At 42.1% G+C, this 19,308-nt stretch overlaps 1 protein-coding gene across 1 annotated transcript in view; it reads right to left on the bottom strand.

Annotated features, from left to right (window-relative positions):
* Positions 1-3,159: 3,159 nt before the first annotated feature.
* The window catches only part of LOC126295407 (heat shock protein 60A), a 66,638-nt gene continuing 50,489 nt past the window's right edge, over positions 3,160-19,308 (bottom strand). Inside the window, exons 10-11 of the mRNA XM_049987888.1 lie at positions 7,632-7,810; positions 3,160-4,476 (exon numbers count right to left, since the gene is read on the bottom strand). Of these exons, the coding sequence (XP_049843845.1) occupies positions 4,318-4,476; positions 7,632-7,810 (338 nt within the window). The 3' untranslated portion in view covers positions 3,160-4,317. The remainder of the gene's footprint in view (positions 4,477-7,631; positions 7,811-19,308) is intronic.

The following is a 19,308-nucleotide window of genomic DNA, read 5'->3' as shown; positions in this document are numbered from 1 at the left end:
GGATGGCAGCAGACCAGATAGCCTGGAGAACTACCATTTGAAAAACAGCCTTTTGGCACAACAGTGATGAACAAATTACTCTTTTTCAGAAATCCTTTTCGCACCATTGCATCTGCATTTTATGTCATCACTACTTCTGCCACCATCAGTTACTTTGCTGTTCTTATAGCAAAACTGATCTACATTTCCTAAACTAATTTTTTCAGCATCGATGACATTCCGTTATCCTGGTTTTCCTTTTCGCAATTTTCACCGTAGGACTTCTTTCAAAACACTATTCCCAGCATAAATTTTCACAGCACTACAAGTGGGCAGCAATTTGAAACTTCTTGGCAGATTAAAGCTGTGTGCCTGACCATGAATCGAACCTGGGACTTCGCCTTATGCAGACAACTGTTCTATGAACTGAGCTATCCAAGCCCGATACACAACCTGCCCTCACCATTTTACTTGAGTCAGCACCAATATCTTCTACCTCCCAAACTTTACAGAAGTTTTGCTGCATACTGGGTGTGGGGGGGGCTAGCATTCCTGGAAGAAAGGGTACTGTAAAAGACATGGCTTAGTCTCAGACTGGCGTTTGTTTCCAGAATGAAATTTTCACTCTGCAGCAGGGTAACATGCCGATCTGAAATTTCCTGGCAGATTGAAACTTTGTGGCAGACCAAAGCTTGAATCAGGACTCTATGCTGCAGATTGGTTGTAATTAATGAGGCAGAGGAAGTCAGATTTACTGTATTAGCTTCAGTATTGGATAATAGTACAGTAAATTGAAAAGCTTATGAGCTACTTACAGACAGTGGTGTATTGCAGCCTTATACATATCGTGTATCCCTGTTGACAGTACTAGAAAGTCATTCCTACGTTTTGATACTGAACATGTACTTAAATGTGCTTGTAACAACTGGGTTGCTGAAACAGAATGTTTCTCTATTTTGATCTTACAGTTACTGCAGCTTTTGAGTATTTAGAACTCGTGTACAAGAAAGAACTCTCAGTAAAAATTTTATTTGCTGTATCTGAGGCCTTTTTGCCAAATATTTGCAAGCAAAAATGTCAACCTAGCACTAAAGGTTTTTAGTGAAAGAATTGCAGCTGCATTCAACATCTTCGCTTCTTTATGCAAATCATTTTTAACTGCTGGCACCCTGTGAATGTAAAAGGTGCTTATGACAAAGATTAAATAACCAATACAGGCAACCTATTAAAGTAAATAGGGGTGCTTCATGTACAAACCTTGGGAAAAGCCCACAGCTGGCACAGAAGATTAAATGGCTGTTGCCTCCTGCCAAGATGGCTGTGCATGCTTCCTGAGTAGAGCGTAAACAATGATGCAGCCTGACTAAATTAAGCTTACCTTTACTTACACTTCACTTGTATGGAGATTGTTCTCATACACCTTATCTTTTAACATTCCTGAAGATACACAGATTTAAATCTCTAGAACGAGGAGATCAGCCAACTATCTCATCATCAAAGACACTACGTATTACCGTCAGAAGAGCAGGTGCAGTGTGTGTGGTCTTGTATTGTCCTGCATGAAATAACCACAGGTGATGTGAAGAAGAAGAAGAAGAAGAAGAAGAAGAAGAAGAAGAAGGACACAGTATATCGTTCACATACCAATCAAAAGTTACTGTTTCATGAAAAAAGACTAATTCAATAAGTCATCTTTCACTAATTGCGCACCACACTCCTGGTTTCCGTAGAAAGTTGACAGTTCCCATTGAAAATGCTGCTCTTGCTTGAAAGAGAAGATTCCACTCATTTTAAATTTTCACATGTACCCTTGAATAACTGAATATTTGTGTATTTTCAAGCAAGCTGCTGATACATAAAAAGGTCCAGAAACAGCTATTTAAATTTAGTGCAGCAGAAATTGCAACTATGTGAGAATGTGTAGATTTGGCCCACCAACCACTAATGACTGCCGTTCAGCCCTGATACTACTATGCTAATGTGATGAAGTGCACCAAGGCCAATATTTTTCTAGCAGCTCTTTTAAAAGTTATTTAAGTCTAAAGTCATAAAGTCAATTTTAGTATTGGTGGGATTACAATTTCAACTAGCAATAAGCCATCAACATTGGAGGAGGGGGGGGGGGGGGGGGAGAGAGAGAGAGAGAGAGAGAGAGAGAGAGAGAGAGAGAGAGAGAGAGAGAGATATAAAAGATGCTTTTGCACGCCAATAAAAGTAATAAATAGAATTAACGGGGTCTTCCACTACTATAATCCTACTGTGTACATGTTTTATTCAGAGCATTACAGAAAACAGGATGTCACACATATGCAGACATAGAATAAGGCTAAAACAGCAATGAATATTTTGGGACACTATGGCGATTTCTATAAATGGACAAGGGAAAACCTGTTGTGTGAATGGTCCCAATGTGCTTCATTGCATTGTGGTATTATGGACACACACATTTCGTTTCCTTGTCAAAGATTGGCAGCTGATTTAGTAAGTGGTACTGAGATGAACTGACTTGAGGGGAAAGTTAGCCTGGGAGTTAGATTACCTGTCAAGACAAGAAAATTGTATTTGTATGTAATCATCCCCATAACAATAATTCTGCATTTACTAGCACCTTAAGTGAGGACCCAAACTGGAGCCAGAATCCTGTCATTTTGCTAAACTGTGAATTAGCAGCAAATGCAGTTTCATGCCGACCTGTCCATAGTGCAGCCAATTTCTGTAAAAATTCCGAGATGTACATTTAGTTATGGTGAAATACAATACCAACTGTGGTGTTGAAATACTGGTAGATTTTCAGGACACAGTTTGTTATAAACTTGTCTGATAGTGTTTCAGTATCAATAAATGTTCTTGTAGTCAGTTCAGTGTGGATGCATTTGATGGACCTGTGAAAAACTTTTTTATAGTTTGGCATAAATCTAACCAATGACTTGCTGAAAGATTGTACTGTTATACACTGCAGTAAATATTGTAAGTAAACACTTTTCACACTAACTACCAGCCAGAGAACAACAACAACAACAACAACAACAACAATGTAAGTGGTGAGTACATGAAGAAATTATTTACTACCTGGCAGCTGGGAGGCTAACATGGTAAACTAAGGGTGCATTAAGGATATCCAGTCGAGAATAGTGCACAGGATAAAATTGCAGGTGCGGATGGGAAAAATAAAACACTGACTGTAATACACATATAAACTTTATTTTTATAACAAAAACATGTTAACTACAAATTTTGTGCTGTGATGAAAAGTAACAAAAGAGAAAGACAAAAACTAGTGTTGAACACAAACAGGGAAGAGACACCTTCTTAGCAACCGTCTTTATAAACAAGTTGGGACAGTCGATAAGAAAAACAGTACGGAAACGATCTTCCTCAGAATTTATTTAAAGCTGCAGTTTATGATTATGGAAATGAGACGAACCAGTCAGTTGGGACTGAATGAAGATGCACCCTCCTCTTCATTGCTGATCCAGTGCACGTGCCCCGTGGGAAACAATGCACTATAAAACTCTGGAATGACAGCAAACAAATGCCTACGAACAGCTCAACAATCATACACATACAGTCTTTGCACGGCAGCCACAACTCTGCCCGAATCTGCGCGGTGGACACTACAGAAAGCTAGTCTGGTATTACTACAGTAGGAGAACTTCCAGAAACAACGCACTGTTCCCCATTTCTGTCACCGATGCAGTTCCCGTAAGCTCACTCCTCGAGAAAAACTTAGTGCAGGGGCTGCAATTGTCACAGAAACTTGGAAACGAGCTGCTTAACTATTGTCACCACAGAAGGTGCCAAGTAGTTCTCCCAACAGTTCACAGGCTACGGTAAGATCAACCCACTTATCATCAGTTTCTAAATGTTAGCAGTCTCGCCACTGTGCAGGTAAGACACAGAGATGCTCAGTTTCTAATTATGATCTGGGCAAGAGGGCAAGATCTCTACATGCTTCAGCACATTTACGCCCAACCGAGATCTATGTAAAACAATGTTCACAAGGTTCCACTGTACCCACAACATTTCTTGGAAACCAAATGTCCAAACCTTAGATGCTCCGATTTCCGAAGTCCGCCAAGGAGATTCTGACGTATCTGAATATATCACTAATTACAGGGTGGTACGATTTTCCTCACACAAATGGCGACACATGCACACTAGAAACACTAAATATAACACAATACACACAAACACAAGTAATTTTGCAGCTCTGTAAAACTGTCACAGTAGAACATTTGCACCTCCTGCAATAACAGAAACAGGCGTCACACTGGAATTGACGAGACGATTGGCACAGATCCAAAGGCGGTGTCGTGGAGCACCAGGGTCACTGCCCTTTTACATCATGCCACCCATACCGCCCATGCCACCCATTCCTCCCATACCACCCATGCCAGCTGGCGCCGTCTCCTCCTTGGGGATCTCCGTCACTACGGCCTCCGCTGTCGTTAACAGCGACGCGACCCCTGCAGCGTCTGTCAGGGCCGTTCGCACCACCTGCATGTACGGAAATTGAGCCATTACTAAAATTATATCCCTACAAATACATAAATGACTACAGACATAATAGCCTTTATTTCTCTGTAATGAACGAGATATTCAATAATCTTCAAACACTTGTTTGCAAATGATGCCATCTTTTACTGCCAAATAAAATCAAAACATAAAAACTCGATACAAAACTATTTAGGCAAGACATCTGCATAGTTAAAAAGTACCCTTGACAAAGAAGGGGCTAAATTTTTTTGTCACATTTTGGTGAGAGACTAAAGCACACAAAAATAAAGGTTCTCGATTCAAGCAATTGCCCAGTAATTTGAATGATGAACAACTTAAACTGGAACCATCACACAAAATTTTAGGGGGAATGTTGACTAAATGACTGCACTTTATTGGCAGAAAATGCAACTATCCTACTAAAGATGCTGCTATACTGCTTGGTCCATCTTCTGGATTACTGCTGCATGGTATGGTATGATATCCTTACCAGATAGGATTAATAGAAAACATCAAGAAGTTCAAAGAAAGGCAGTTTGTTCTGTATTATAGGAAAACTGGGGACATAGTCAAATTTGGTAAGTGAATGGGGGTGGCAATCATTAATATAAAAGCTTTTATTGTTGTGCATAAAGTTACATTTGCCAACTTTCTCCATCTCCTCTGCAGGGAGAGGTGACCTTTGTGATACAATACGACAAATCAGAGCTTTCATGGAAAGATTTAGAGGTTCATTTTTTCTCCACATACTGAAGCAGTAGAGAAATAAAAGTAGTTGTGTGTATACCCTGCCACACACTTAAGCACAACTGCAAAGTAAGCTTTCATACACTGTTGAAAAAATTGGTGGGCACGATCAACCCACTGCTGCTTGTGGTCTTCTGGAAGCGTTTGTGGGACTCACCACGCACACGTCTTGTGATATCGCCAATTTTTCACATGAAATTGTCTCAACTGAGCTAGTTGAAATCTCGGTAACCCAAAGAGTTATTTCTTGGATGGTGATCCTTTGATCATTAGTCTCTCAACATTTTCGACAGTCTTGTCTGAAGTGGAAGGTCTTCAGCTCCAGTCTTCATTACGAATGCAAGCAGCAGATAACTCCCTACACCATTTGCAGACATGTTTAACAGCTACACACTTTAGTCAAATTTCGCACAGTTGAGGACGATTGGCTATGTGGACCCTCAACCGTGATTAAAAACCAAATAACTGCACAGATTTCACACCTGTTGGTAGCGGCAATCACAAATTCGTATGCGGATCGCTGATATGTGAACAGTGCAACATCTGAGAGAAGTGGAGAAGGTTGGGATTGAGAATGGGACAGCTGCTCTGCAACTCCCTTGCAGACCCTTTTAAACCTACTTTCTTACACAAATAAATTCCACTTTGGGAACCTTACTTTTGGGACCAATCTTCATACACTAACAAATTATCATGAACTGCATATAAACAATGCTGATATAAATAATGAATGAAATATACTGGAGGAATGAATAAAAATTACCACACTGGCTGTGATTCACGTTTTTAAGAAAACCCCTGAATGTATCAATATCTTTATTAACAGTACTTGAGAAATATGCCATTGATTCAACTTGTGTCGGTATACTGTAGACTTTATACATTAATGTTACAGCTTCCACTGTTCTTTTTCAGGACAGAGAAATTCAGAGCTGTGATTTGGGTGTGGGCAGCTTTGAAGGGTGAAATATAAATTCTGATTGACTGCCCCATGTTAACAAAATGTCTGACGTAGTTTGTCAAATTTCCACAATGCACTTTTGGCGAGAAAGAGTTTTTATTGAATTTATTTCACTTTATCATGAATTTCCAGAATTGTGAAAACTATAACTACATTCAGAACGTTATATTAATAAACAAAATACACTGACAATTACTAAAATAGTAGTGGTGGTGTTTTTTATGGTCATAAATTACAAAGGAATACTATAAGAAGAAATTCCAATTTGATACACAACATAGGTGGGAGTGCAATAAACTAAAAAATAAAAGTTGATGTATCATTGCACTGGCTTTTTTTGCCTTCCTTTTTCTTCTTTATACACAGTGCTAGAGTCAATGCTAGATAGGCTTGTCTGCATTGGTGGTCATTACAAGTCTCAAAATACGAGTATTTAACTATACAATATCCACAGTTGCTTCAAAAGTGAGGTTAAATCTGACAAACTTTTGTTGGTACACATGTACACTTGTTTGACAAACCTGTTGGCAGGAAACACCAAGTTTGAGACAAACTAGTTTTATCATTTACAGTGTCTAGAGTTTGGCAAGGGAATTCGGTATTCCAAAATGTTCTACCATCCAAATAAGTTTTAGTTTTGGCACTCCACTTTTGCACATTTTAGTCTAATATCTTTGCCTAAGAAAAGGACATTATTTTAAAGAGTTTGCAGAGGTAAAAAAGCATTGTGTAAACTTTGCATATGGTTGATTGTAACTCACACATTGAAACATGTGAGATGTAGAAATATCCAAGTTTTATTTAAAACAGAGCAGAACAGTATCTCCTTTCATTCTCAAGTAATTGATTTTTATATCAGACCAATGGTCACACCCAATATACCCATTTCCATATCTGCAAATCTGAAATTACATGGTCATAACGTAGAGCATATATGGTGGGGAATGGGAGAGCAGGACGTGTATACATGCCCACTGCAGCTGCAGATGGGAGCTCGTCTGTGACCCCACTCTCCTCCTGCACCATCAATTAGTTGACACATTCACTCACACAATGAATTTGTGTGTAGGACTTAAAGCTGCACTCCTTCACTTGCCGAGACTGCAGTAGTCTAGCCTACAGTGCTGTTCACTTCATCTCGCACCTGGAATGAAAACTGAGGGTAACTGTCCAGCAGCTCAAACTGACAGCTGTACCCAAGGTGCGCTAATGACAAATTCATTATCGAATATTTCCCTCTATTGCCACACAGACATATTAGTAACAATAGATAATTGCAAACTGCACTGGATTCCATTAGAGTGAAACATTCCACGACTGACGTGAAAAATGTTATGTAAATTTACCATAGTAAATACAAAACTACCATGTGCAACACAACACTGCAATCTGTTAGTACACAATGAAGGAAATTGCACAGACATATGAGAGAGAATGTATTACTCACCTTTGTGGGATCAATAATGCCTCTGTCAATCAAGTTAACGTACTCATTGTTCAAAGCATCATAACCCATGTCTCCCGTGGCATCTTCCACTTTCGAGACGACGACCGAAGCATCCACTCCAGCATTCTTCGCAATTTGCATGCACGGCATACGCAGGGCTTTCTTCACTATTTCAATTCCTGTTTGAAAACAATAACACTCATTAAGATGCTTGGCTATGTCACTTTCCATGATTACAGTAAAACCTCAATAATTTGGGCAGATTTTCCACTGCAAAGTGAAATGCCACATTACTGTACCAATCATTTTTGCTTAGCTCATACGCTGCAAAATGCTGAAAGCACCCTTTTCCTTCCCATGCACATTACCTGCGACTGATAAATAGCGTACAAATCTTGTTGGTCACAAGCATGCAACACACTCAAAGTCCATTTTGTTTGCTCGCTGAAGCTCTCAGGACAAGTTGTATCAAATTTTGTCTCTTTGGCTGCTTAAAATGGGGTTAAAGTTTTTTACAGTACAATACAGCAACCACGATGAATGTCAAGAACAAATATAAACCATTTCATTTATACAATACAATAAGAGTGCTTGATAATATCTGAACCAGGTTCTCCTGGTGTGAAAGTTGTTTTAATTGCCATGTTGACTTTTTACAACATTAACAAAATCTCACTAAACTTTGGAGTTTGAGCTGAAATAAGACAAACTAGCTAGAAAATGAAGATGGACAACTGAACCATACACGATGCCGTGTATCGTTGGTACAAACAATGTTCTGTAAGAGGAGTGCAGGCTGTGGCAGAAAGATTTGCAGATAAATTAGGCCAAACAGTTTTCAAGGCTACTATTGGACACCTGTTCAAATACTGTAATCGGTTCAGTGTCCGAGATATAAAAGTGAGAAGGGACACACAGTAAATAATTGAAGACTATTTAAGAAAAGAGAGAGATTTTTCTTTGGCACAGATCTACAACACACACTAAACTGGCTCGTTTTCACCTCTACAACTCAGAGGGTGACAGGAAAGACAATTCAGCACCTAAATGTAAAGTAAGCAACAAATCTTGTCTTATGCACTAGTACTGATGATACACACAGTTTAAAAGCACTCAATTGGGAAATCTGTAACCCAGGGACAACCTAAAATATTATGAAGCCCCTCCCAGTCATCTACAGAGCTACCAGGAAAGCTCAGGTTACTGAACAGTTATTGAGTAACCAGAAAACCTCAGCCCTAAACTGTTCAACTTTGAGGTCCCTAGTCCACTGTGGCACATTTCTCTTTGTAGGAAACAGGTAGACGAGCAGTGACCTATAGGATGCCATGCAGAAAAGGAAAGAAACTGGCGAGAGAAAATGGAAAAACAGAGGCTGCTCTACCTGGCACCACCTATCATCACTGTGGCAGACTCCTCAGGTTGTCCATTCTGACTGGTTGAAGGAAGACTTTAGTCAACATATAATCTGATAACTCAAAATTCTTTTCAGGTTGTTTCGTACTATATTCTGCTGACCTCTAGTTTATATCTCTTTCATTTAACCAATACATATCCTGTTATATATTCTTATTTATAGTCCAAGATAATTATTATAGAAAACATTTCCATAATTTGCACTGGGACTTGCCCAATTAGTGAGGTTTCACTGTAAACTGTAGTTCGACAAAATTTCTCAGGGATGATAGTGCCTGAGGAAGTATACTGCATAATCTTTTTCAGTTAAATACAAGCAGCGAAGAAATGCTGGTATTGAAGCAATGAATAATTTAACCTTTAATCTTATGTTTCACCCAAGAAACGTGCCTTCACAGTATCATACACCTAACAACTCCATGAATTGGTAACAAGCAGGGTCTTACACAATGGTCCTCTAACCAGGCTATTTTATTGCAGCACAGGTTGGTAAAGTAAGTGTACAGTAACTTGTTAAACTTCCATTCCGTGTGGTAAAAATTTACAGAAGATTTAATTTGGTTTCTAAACTCTTTCGCTGAAATTACAAACCAATTTTTCCTTAACAGTAATGGAAGCTGTACTACAATCACAACCATTTTTTTTAAAAGTCCTGAATGAAAGTAAAATATAATTATGCAAAAATTACACCACTGAACGGTGTCTCCTGGGACAAATGTTTCTAAGTAAGTTCATCAATTGTGTCGAGTGTTCTGATATGCAGATTATAGAAGCACAAAGCTTCCGATTTTTTAATTTCATTTGTCTGAACTCTCCTTCATTACTAACACACTGTAGGTGTAGCCCAAAAAGGACTACGGGTGGCAGTTGCACTTCCTGCCCTCTGCTGGTAACAGAGGATTACACAAAGAAGGGTCTCCGCAGTGTAATACCACATAGCATTTCAATTCTGAAATGTGTGTACTCTACGGCACTTCGCATGTTGCCACTCAGGTGGCTAATTCTGTGCCTCTTCCGTCTGCTACCTGTATCTTTGTTGGCCCATTGCTCATGCTCTACGTAGTTATGAGATGGCAAATTTCGATGAGAGTGATGTTTTTAATGCTCTGGGAGAATGCTGAACAAAACTGTTCTTTCATTAATTAGAGAATTCTCTTGTGGCACAAGGCAACATGCATTCTTCTCAGTTTCTTGGAATGAACATACCAAGGGGTTGACATTTTACTGAAAATATACTACCTATTCTAATACATATCACTGCACCCAATACACATTCGCAATCGGATTCGATATCAGAGGGGGGAAAACAAACTGAAAATACAGTACCCAAATTGTGATTTAGTTTTCTGTATGCCCGAGTGCTCCCAAAAATAACACTCTCACAAATTATGCGCATTCTTTTAAATTCGGAATAAAAACACAATTCACCAAAACTTTTTGTATATTTGCTAATTTTTACACCCTGTAATAAGACTTACGAAACATCACACAAATTTATTGTGTTCGCAATTACAAAGCAATGAATTTTGAAAATCTTAAAAAACAGTGGTCCAGCTGCCCCATCCATGGTGATTGAGGCTAGCCTTTAATGGGTTCCTAAATATTTCAGGACAGAAACAATGAACACAAAAGTAAAGCCATGAACCACATGTGCACTGTAAGATTCCTAATTTGGTAAGAGGGCAGTTTTACACAAAGAACTGAAACACCACCTGCATTCACGATCATATCTGAAAACAATGATCCAGAAACAGGAATAAACTAAAAAAAGGCATATTAGCAGGATTGCCACAAGTGACAAGTTTCTCCAAGTGAAATTCCCAGATTTCCAGACAACTTTTAACATTTTTCCCTGAAATATTTTGAGATCAAGAAAAAAGGGAGTGGGGGAGAAGAGCAGTAAGACCTTCCATATTAATCCCTTATTTTCTTCTGCGGCACAAAAACAACTAGGGTCATACGCACCCATGCCAAACTGTGAAACATGAAAAAGAGAGGAGTTCAAAACTACTACATGTCAAACCCCAACAATGGAAGAGAAGACAAAACTGTTAAGGCTTTCGTGGCCACTTGTTGACAAACTGCCTATTGGCTTCTGTCTCGGGTTCTTCGGCCGACGTTCACCTAATGAGTTTTCTGACGTTTTGCCAGCACGAGTGGCTGGCATTGTCAAAGCTTCACCCTCCAGTGCCAGTTCACCACCGGCAATGGAGGGCGAAGCTTTGACAATGCCAGCCACTCGTGCTGGGCGAAATGTCAGAATGTTTATTAGGGCCGAAGAACCCGAGACAGAAGTTAATAGGCAGTTTGTCGAAGAGAAGACAGCTAGAAACAAGAACAGAGAGAAAGGTCTATAAAATAGACCATAGAGAAATGGAGGTCCAGACTAAAAATTAAATGGCCTTCACGCTATTGCTACAATGGGTAAAGAGAAACACGGTAAACAGCTTATGCGTTCGCTAAAGTGGCCAATAACTCAAGACAGCACTCTCAAATGTGAATGTAACTGGTGAAAAAAGAACATTCTGCCAGGAAATGGTGGACAGTTAAAACTTGTGCACAAAGTGCTTGGGAAGTGCCACTTAAATGGTGACAGCTACAAAGGCAGTGCCCCATACACAACCTAGTTAAAATGACCTCACATGGAGGGAGGGGGCGAGAGGCGGTCATCCTAGCTGCTGGGTGAAGCTTAATAACCCGGGGCTTATTCCCATGAAGGGAGGACCACCTTTTGACAAATTGCAACATAGAGATCATCAAAGGGAGTGTAAGAACTAGTGGGCTGAAGTACGAGGACTGCAGCCTTGGCAGCAGTGCGAGCAGCCATGTCTCCTTTCAGAGCGGCATGACCAGGAACCCACAAACATCACAGTGGTTCCATCAAAAAGCTTGCTGGACCCATTGCACTAACAGATAGATGGTGTACAGTGACTTTGAAGGGTGCTGAGAGTCTGAGCAGATGACAACTGAGAAACTTGTGTCACTGGATGTACTCTGTGGCTTGACACAGAGCAAAGAGCTCTGCCACAAATACTGAGCAGTGTGCCAGAAGCTGATACCAAAAACGTCAGTACTGTTGCGAAATTCCATGTGAAAGCTGTGAAACTGAAGGTGATAGAAAGTGAATAAAGGCAAAGGTGAACACAGGCCGTAGCACAAAGCCAAGGTGGTGAAGGTTCCACACCCACCAGGGAAGTCGCAGGAGCAAGAGCTGAAAGCAAACTCCAGGAAGTAACAAAAGAGGGACGCACCCCATACTGGCGATCAAAGGAGTCACTGAAGAAGGAGGTGTAGGATAGGTGGCCATGCATGGCATACAAACTGCACACATACCTGCTGAACAGGAAGTCATGGCTGTAGGACACCAGTAGTTTAGTTTGTTTGGCAGCTTCTGCATACAGACTCTCAACTGGGCTAGTGTAAAAGGTGCTAGTGGCCAAATGAATGCCACGATGATGGATAATATTGAGACGACGTAAGAGGGACGGATGTGCAGATGCATAAACAAAGCACCCATAGTCTTAGTTTCCAAAGGACAAGGGACCAGTACAAGAGGCAGACAATGGTTCAGTCTGCAATTCAGGAAGTACTGTTGTGGACACACAGGGCACTGAGGGACTGCATACAGTGGGCTGCCAGGTAAGACATGCGGGAGGACCAAGAGTGTTTCCTATCTAGCAGGAGCCCAGGAATTTCGAAGTTTCAACGAATGGAAGAGCAACGGGCCCAAGGTATAGAAATGGTGGGAGAAATCAATTGTGCCGCCAGAAGTTCATACAAACGGTTTTGTCAGCGGAAAAAGAAAAGCCGTTGTTGATGCTCCATGAGTAAAGACATTTGAGACGTTGCTAAAGACTCCGCTCAATCAGTCAGGTCTATGAATAACTGCAATAGTGGGTAAAATCGTCAACAAAAAGGGAGCCGAAGATGCCCAGCAGGAGACAAGCCATTATAGAGTTAATGGTGGTAGCAAAGAGAATGAATCCTGAGGCACACCGTTTTCCTGGATAAAGGTGTCTGACAAGGCAGAACAACACGTACTTTCAAACCTCGGTCTTTTAAAAACTCTTCAAGGAAATGGGGAAGTGGCCACAAAAGCCCCACCTGTAGAGAGTATCAAGGATACCAGTCGTTTAACAGGTGTCGTAGGCTTTCTCCAAATCAAAAAACATGTCCAGTCTGGGATTTCCGCAGAAAACCATTCGTGATATGGGTGGACAAAGTGACAAGATGGTTAACTGCTGAACGGTGAGCTCAAAATCCACACCATGCAGTGGTTAGTAAATTGTGAGACTGGAGCCACCGTACCAGCTGGGTATGAATCATATGTTCCATCACCTTGCTAAAACCGCTGGTGAGAGAGATGGAGTAGTAGCTAGAAGGAAACTGTTTGTCCTTACCAGGCTTGGTTGGCTTCACACCAGCATCTGGGAAACTTGCCCTCTGCCCAGATGTAGTTGTACGGATTAAGCAGAAAGTGCTTACCCACAAGAGAAAGGTACTACAACATTTGAATGTTAATGGCGTCTGGCCCTGGGGCAGAGGATCTGCATGAAGTGAGAGCACGATCTAGCTCCCTCACAGTAAAGATGGCACTGTAACACTCAATTCTGAGAAGAGAAGGGTATCGCCCGAGCCTCCTCCACTACTTTCCAATGGAGGAAGGCAGCGTGATAGTGGGAGGAACTCTAAATTTCTGCAAAATGGCAACCCAAGGTGTTGGAGATAACACTAAGGTCCAGTATGATATCATCTGCTACAGTCAGACCGGAAACTAGGGAATGGATCTCGATACCAGAGAGCCATGGGAGGTTAGCCCACATGATGGAAGAGGGAATGGAACCGTTAAAAGAACTTTTGAATGAAATCCAGCTAGCTTTTTGTTATTCTGAAGAAAGTGACGACACTGTGCACACTTTTGATTATAATGAATGCAGTTTGCCACCATAGGACGACTGTTAAAAATGTGGAGAGCACCTCTACACACACTAATTGCATTGCGGCACGCTTCAGTCCACCACTGTGGTAAAGAGGAAGTGCTAGGAACAGAACGTTGTGCGGTGGTAATGATAATGTTTGTAAGATATTCCACCTGGTCATCATCAGAACTGGGTAGCTGTGTTCGTCGAATGTCGCCAGATAGGAGTAAAGCCCCCCAGTCAGTCTTAGTAAGGTGTGATTTGGGTGGGCACAGAGGTAGGGTAGGAGTCAGCAAATGGACAGGACACGGGAAATGGTCACTCAAGTAGGTGACAGAACAGATTACTCAAGACGATGGGGAAGTGCAGAAGGTTTGGTCCACACAGGAATAGGTGTGCGACGAGTCTGAAAGGAACGTGGGTACTCCTGTGTTAAGGCAGAAAACATTTAGTTGATTAAAGGTCAGCCAAGAGAGCACCTCTCTGACAGGTTCTGGGAGAAGCCCAAATGGGACGGTGGGCAGCAGAAACGCGTGAGGTAGCTGCCCAATAAGCTGGAGGAAGTCGGCCCTGGAGACATTGAATGACAGAGGGATGGAAATGGTACGAAGGGAAAAGGTCCAGTGAGGTAGGAAAAGGCAAACTGCAACAGCTTGATGGGTAGTCAGAGAGATAGGTTTGCTATAAACATCCTGTATGAGCAGCAAGACTCTCCCACAAGATGGAATATGTTGACCTCAGGCGGAAGGTCAAAATGGACCGGGTTGGTTGGTTGGTTGGTTTTGGGTTTTGATGGGGGCTAAACGTCGAGGTCATCAGTCCCCAGTTCCAAACAGACATACTTTTTAAAGGCCTATACTGTAAAAGCGTAACCTCTGCACCCAGAGGGAGAGAACACCAAGGGGTACAGAGCTAAAATGAACACCGCAGTAACACAAAATAGAGGACACTTAAAAGGAGCAGAGCAAATAGTTGACTAGACTAAAACAAACTACAGTGGTTGATGGATCAGGTAAAAGGTCAACCACTCAACTACAAACGAAGAACCTCCAGCTGGAAAGCATTGATAGAGGTACCAACACAAATTGTTACCATAAAAGACTATTTTGGTATCCACATCACAAAAGTCGCTGGAGTGGGTGTAGCCTGAGAAATCATGCGAGAGCGCCCACACTAGAGCGAGTGATAAAACCCAGCTGGACGGATAAAATGTAAAACTGAGTCAGCTATAAAGGCATCGTCACTGAGAATTAAAGGAAGTGCAGCTGGTAAATTAAAGGTCTGCTGCAAGGGGGGGGGGGGGGGGGGGGGTAAAACGGGGCAGTCCATCAGAAGATGGACCACTGTCAGGCCTACAGCACAGTGACACTGGCAGGTTCTCATGGCGAAGGATATAGCTGTGGGTCAACTTTGTATGTCCAATTCAGAGATGGCAGCGAACAACTGAGACACTATGCGTGCTCCTCAAGGATGAGTTCCATACGGCCGTGGACGACTTTACCGTGCGGATCTTATTTGACAGATCATTCAGAAGCTCCAGACATTGCGGACCTTGCGATGTAGGGCTGACTGGAGGTCTCTTTCCACGAGACCTAACTCCAGGGGCGGCGAAGTGGTGGCCTGCTTGGCCAACCGATCGACACGTTCTTTTCCTGGAATGCCGATGTGGCCCGAGGTCCACACAAACGTCGCTGAACGACAAAATGGACCAGGAAGAAATGCAAAAGCTCATAACAGTCGCGAGGATGCTGCAATTTTAAGCAGCCATAAATCCTCTTTGTTGGATGGAAGGCTGTGAACATTTCATTGGAAGAGTCACGATGAGGAAAAAATGAAGCCTGCAAAGACTTGCTGCTACAGGACACTGAGATAGGAGGATCCTGCTTCACGAAGCCCACAGAAGGGTCCGCTTTCTTCTGCTGTCGGCCTGCAGAGTCCTCCGCAGAAAAATGGTCGGCGGTGCACACCGGCGACATGTGGGGGCGGCCGGGCGAGGTATCACACGGCAACACCACCTAAGAGGAACTTCGAGTCGGCGAAGGAGAATACTGTTTGCATTTGTTGGACTTCTTCTCAGGTGTCAGTTGACTGGAAGTCTTCAGGGGAGCAATCCTTCTGTCCTTTCCAGCCTGCTGGTTACATAGCTGGCGATTTCACCAAGTGAGGTGAGAGTTTGATAGTTTGTTCCAAAGCTGTATGAGGGGACTGCAATACTACCATGACACTGGGCCATTTCACAACCTCAGAGAAGAATTTCATGTCGCACATGTGTGTGGCCATGTCCTTCACGGAGCAAGATGTAGCAAGAACAGTACTGTAAATGCCAGGATGGTAGAACACAGGGTTTTCAACCAGCCAAGCGAGCGACTGGGTAAGGAATCTTTTTCTTTGCCCAGGTCTCCTGGACAGCCCACTTATCGAGATACACAAGACAATCTCCAGAGGAAGTGGCATGGTCACCACTGCAATTGATACAGCAGAGATGAGGTGGACCACCGCCCTCGTGTGGATCCCTACCACAGGTTACATAATTGGCAAGTATCAACAAGACATTCGAGTGTGGTCGAAATGATGGCACTGGTGGTACTGCAATAGGTTCGGAATGTACAGTTAAGACTATGAGAACCTCATAGGCTGCTTTAATCTTGAGACAGAACCACCACTATCAAACTTGAGGAAAAAGTGTGTGTGGACACTCAAGAGGGATCTACCCTTTTCATCAGCCGACAGACGGCAATGACAACTTGATCAGAGAGATACGTTTGGATTTTGGCCTCTGTCAGACCATCGAGCAGCCTAGTGTAAATAGCACAACAGGAAGAATTAAGTGTTTGGAGAGCCTCGACACGAACAGTATAGCCGTGGATAAGTGAAGCGGCAAGCAGTAGCTGTGCTCGAGAACCAGTAGTAGTCTCCAAAGGCGAAGTGCTATACCGTAAACAAGAGCGCGATTTCACAAGGCCATCAACTGCATCAACACCTTTCTGAACAATAAACGGATTTACAATTGTGAAGGACTGACCGCCTTCAATATGTAAAATCACAAGAAACTGTGTTGCAGCTGGGAGAGTCTTTGAATTATTAGATCATTCCATTTGTTTTGTAGATGTAGACTGAAGATGATCAGCTCATTCTGAGAAAATTCCCCACGATTGCCAGCGTCTCTGATTGCACACTCTTTCGAACTGGGGTCCTCCTACAAAAGGGGGTGCACACACCTTAGGTAACTGTTCACACCTCAGGTCACACCTCCCTTTGGCGCAATTTGGGAACATAGCAGCTCTCTGGGCCTGGCCTGTGCTACAGGGTACGTGCGAGCCCCACCTGTCGACCCGGGGCTGGGAATTACACGTTATCCAGTCACCTGTTATGCGTCAGATGCAAGTGGCTGCCTTCAGGAGTGCACTGTAAGGAAGAAAAAAAGAGTAGCTTCAAATGCTGAAGCAAAGGGAGGATAAGAGAAGGTGAATGAAGAAAGGAAAAAGGAATGTAGAACAGTGGTGAGACTTATGTCAGCTACAGACAGTGCACAACATTCCCAGAAACACCCCAGACATGTTTCCCAAGACAGGGGGGGAAGAGAACAGCCTTAAGTATTAACATCAACATCTTTTGCAATGAACTGTTTTTAGATGGAGAAAGCAAGGCAAATATGGTGTGTGTGTGTGTGTGTGTGATCTCCAATAAAACCACTGTTATTTTATTTCAATAAAATGAAACACACTTGTGACAAAAATACCCATTTCCTTGGAGGTGCAAGACAGATATAAAATACCTTCACCGATTTCAGAAGTAACCTCAGAAAAAAGTAGTCTTCTTGAAATAAATGTATGAGGCACGGAAGAGTTGTATAAACCAACACTATGGGGGGCACCACCAATAAAATGTTTGTTCTATGTTCACATTAGTCACTGTGTTATGTCTATTATTTTACAGGTATTGTGTAATTTTTATTTCTAGAAATGAGTCATAGCATACAAATCACCAGCGACTGACAATTTTCTTCTCATCGTCCGTACTTTCTAATACACAAATTATTTTCGAAGTGACAAAATGTACTAGAATAATAAAAAAAAGTGTATAAAATGCCGCACTGGACAATACGCTTGCAGTAAGAAAGGCACAATTCCTGAAATCCATCACCTGTAGCCTCTGGTCTGCCAAGGAGCATCACAGTCCTGGGTCCTTGGAAAAACCACGAATATCTTCCGCATTATGCCACATGCACACAGATGCAAACTGCAGGCAGATTGGTGAGACTAGATCCGATGGGCAGGGGTTACACATTAGTGGGAAATGTTGGGCTTCAGATTGGCAGGCCCGATCCATTAGATATACCCAATGGCCTGTGGTTTTGGCCCGTTGTGGAATTCCAATTGTGTGGCCAGCTATTTACGTGTCACAGACACCATGTTGATAAAATGAGACCAATGAGGTTTTGCCAGCGATCCTCCCCCCCCCCCCCCCCCCTCAAATTTCCCCGATTTCCGTGACACATTTGAAATTCCCTGATTTCCAGAACTTGTGGCAACCCTGATTATCCACCTCAAAGAAATAAAACTCTGAGATAATAGTCATAATATAATCATCCTACAGCACTTTTTCCTTTCTTTGGAGCTCCAACAAACTGTGCAGCATGAGGCACAGAATCTATTCAACACTTTTCCTGGCCATGAAAGAAAATTAGAGTAATGCTGTACCCAGCAAAAGACAGCTTTGGTCTCTAGAGTTCCTACAAATTTATAAAATTTGTTGTGAATGTGATAGCAGGTAAACAGGACAGTCTATGCGCAATTTCAGACTAATTAACACATGAAGCACAGACATCACATTAAATTAAGCAATTTTGACCTATCTACAGCAGCTGAATGCAGCCTCAAACACAGAATTATGTTTGATATCCTAAAATCTTATACAACAGATGTACCAACTGTGACTGTCACTGAAGAAGCTGTTGAGTTCACAATGTGCAACAACCAGTTTAATTGGGACTGCAGCCATAGCCTTAATGGCGCAAGGAAATGGGTGCTCAATGCCAAAATGTTACACGGAAATTAACTGAGTTATCTTCTATTGCAGGTGGCAAACTTTCTGCCACCAGCAATCAGCTGAACGTTCCAAGATGGAGGGGGGGGGGGGGGGGAATTGCAACTATTAACATTCCTCCATCACAGACACCAAGCAGCATGCAGAAGCTCCATGATATTTCCACAACATTAAAGTACCTCGTGGCCTATCAGTACACAATGGTTAAATCCTGTCAGGGCGACAGAGGAAGTTGTGTAGAGCTTGAGTTCATAAAAAATCTTATGTGGAGAGAAATATGACACATTCATCTAAGC

The sequence above is a fragment of the Schistocerca gregaria genome, chromosome 11 (genome assembly GCF_023897955.1).
Source record: "Schistocerca gregaria isolate iqSchGreg1 chromosome 11, iqSchGreg1.2, whole genome shotgun sequence".
In the NCBI taxonomy this organism is placed as follows: domain Eukaryota; kingdom Metazoa; phylum Arthropoda; class Insecta; order Orthoptera; family Acrididae; genus Schistocerca; species Schistocerca gregaria.
This window is presented reverse-complemented; position numbering and strand designations above follow the sequence as displayed.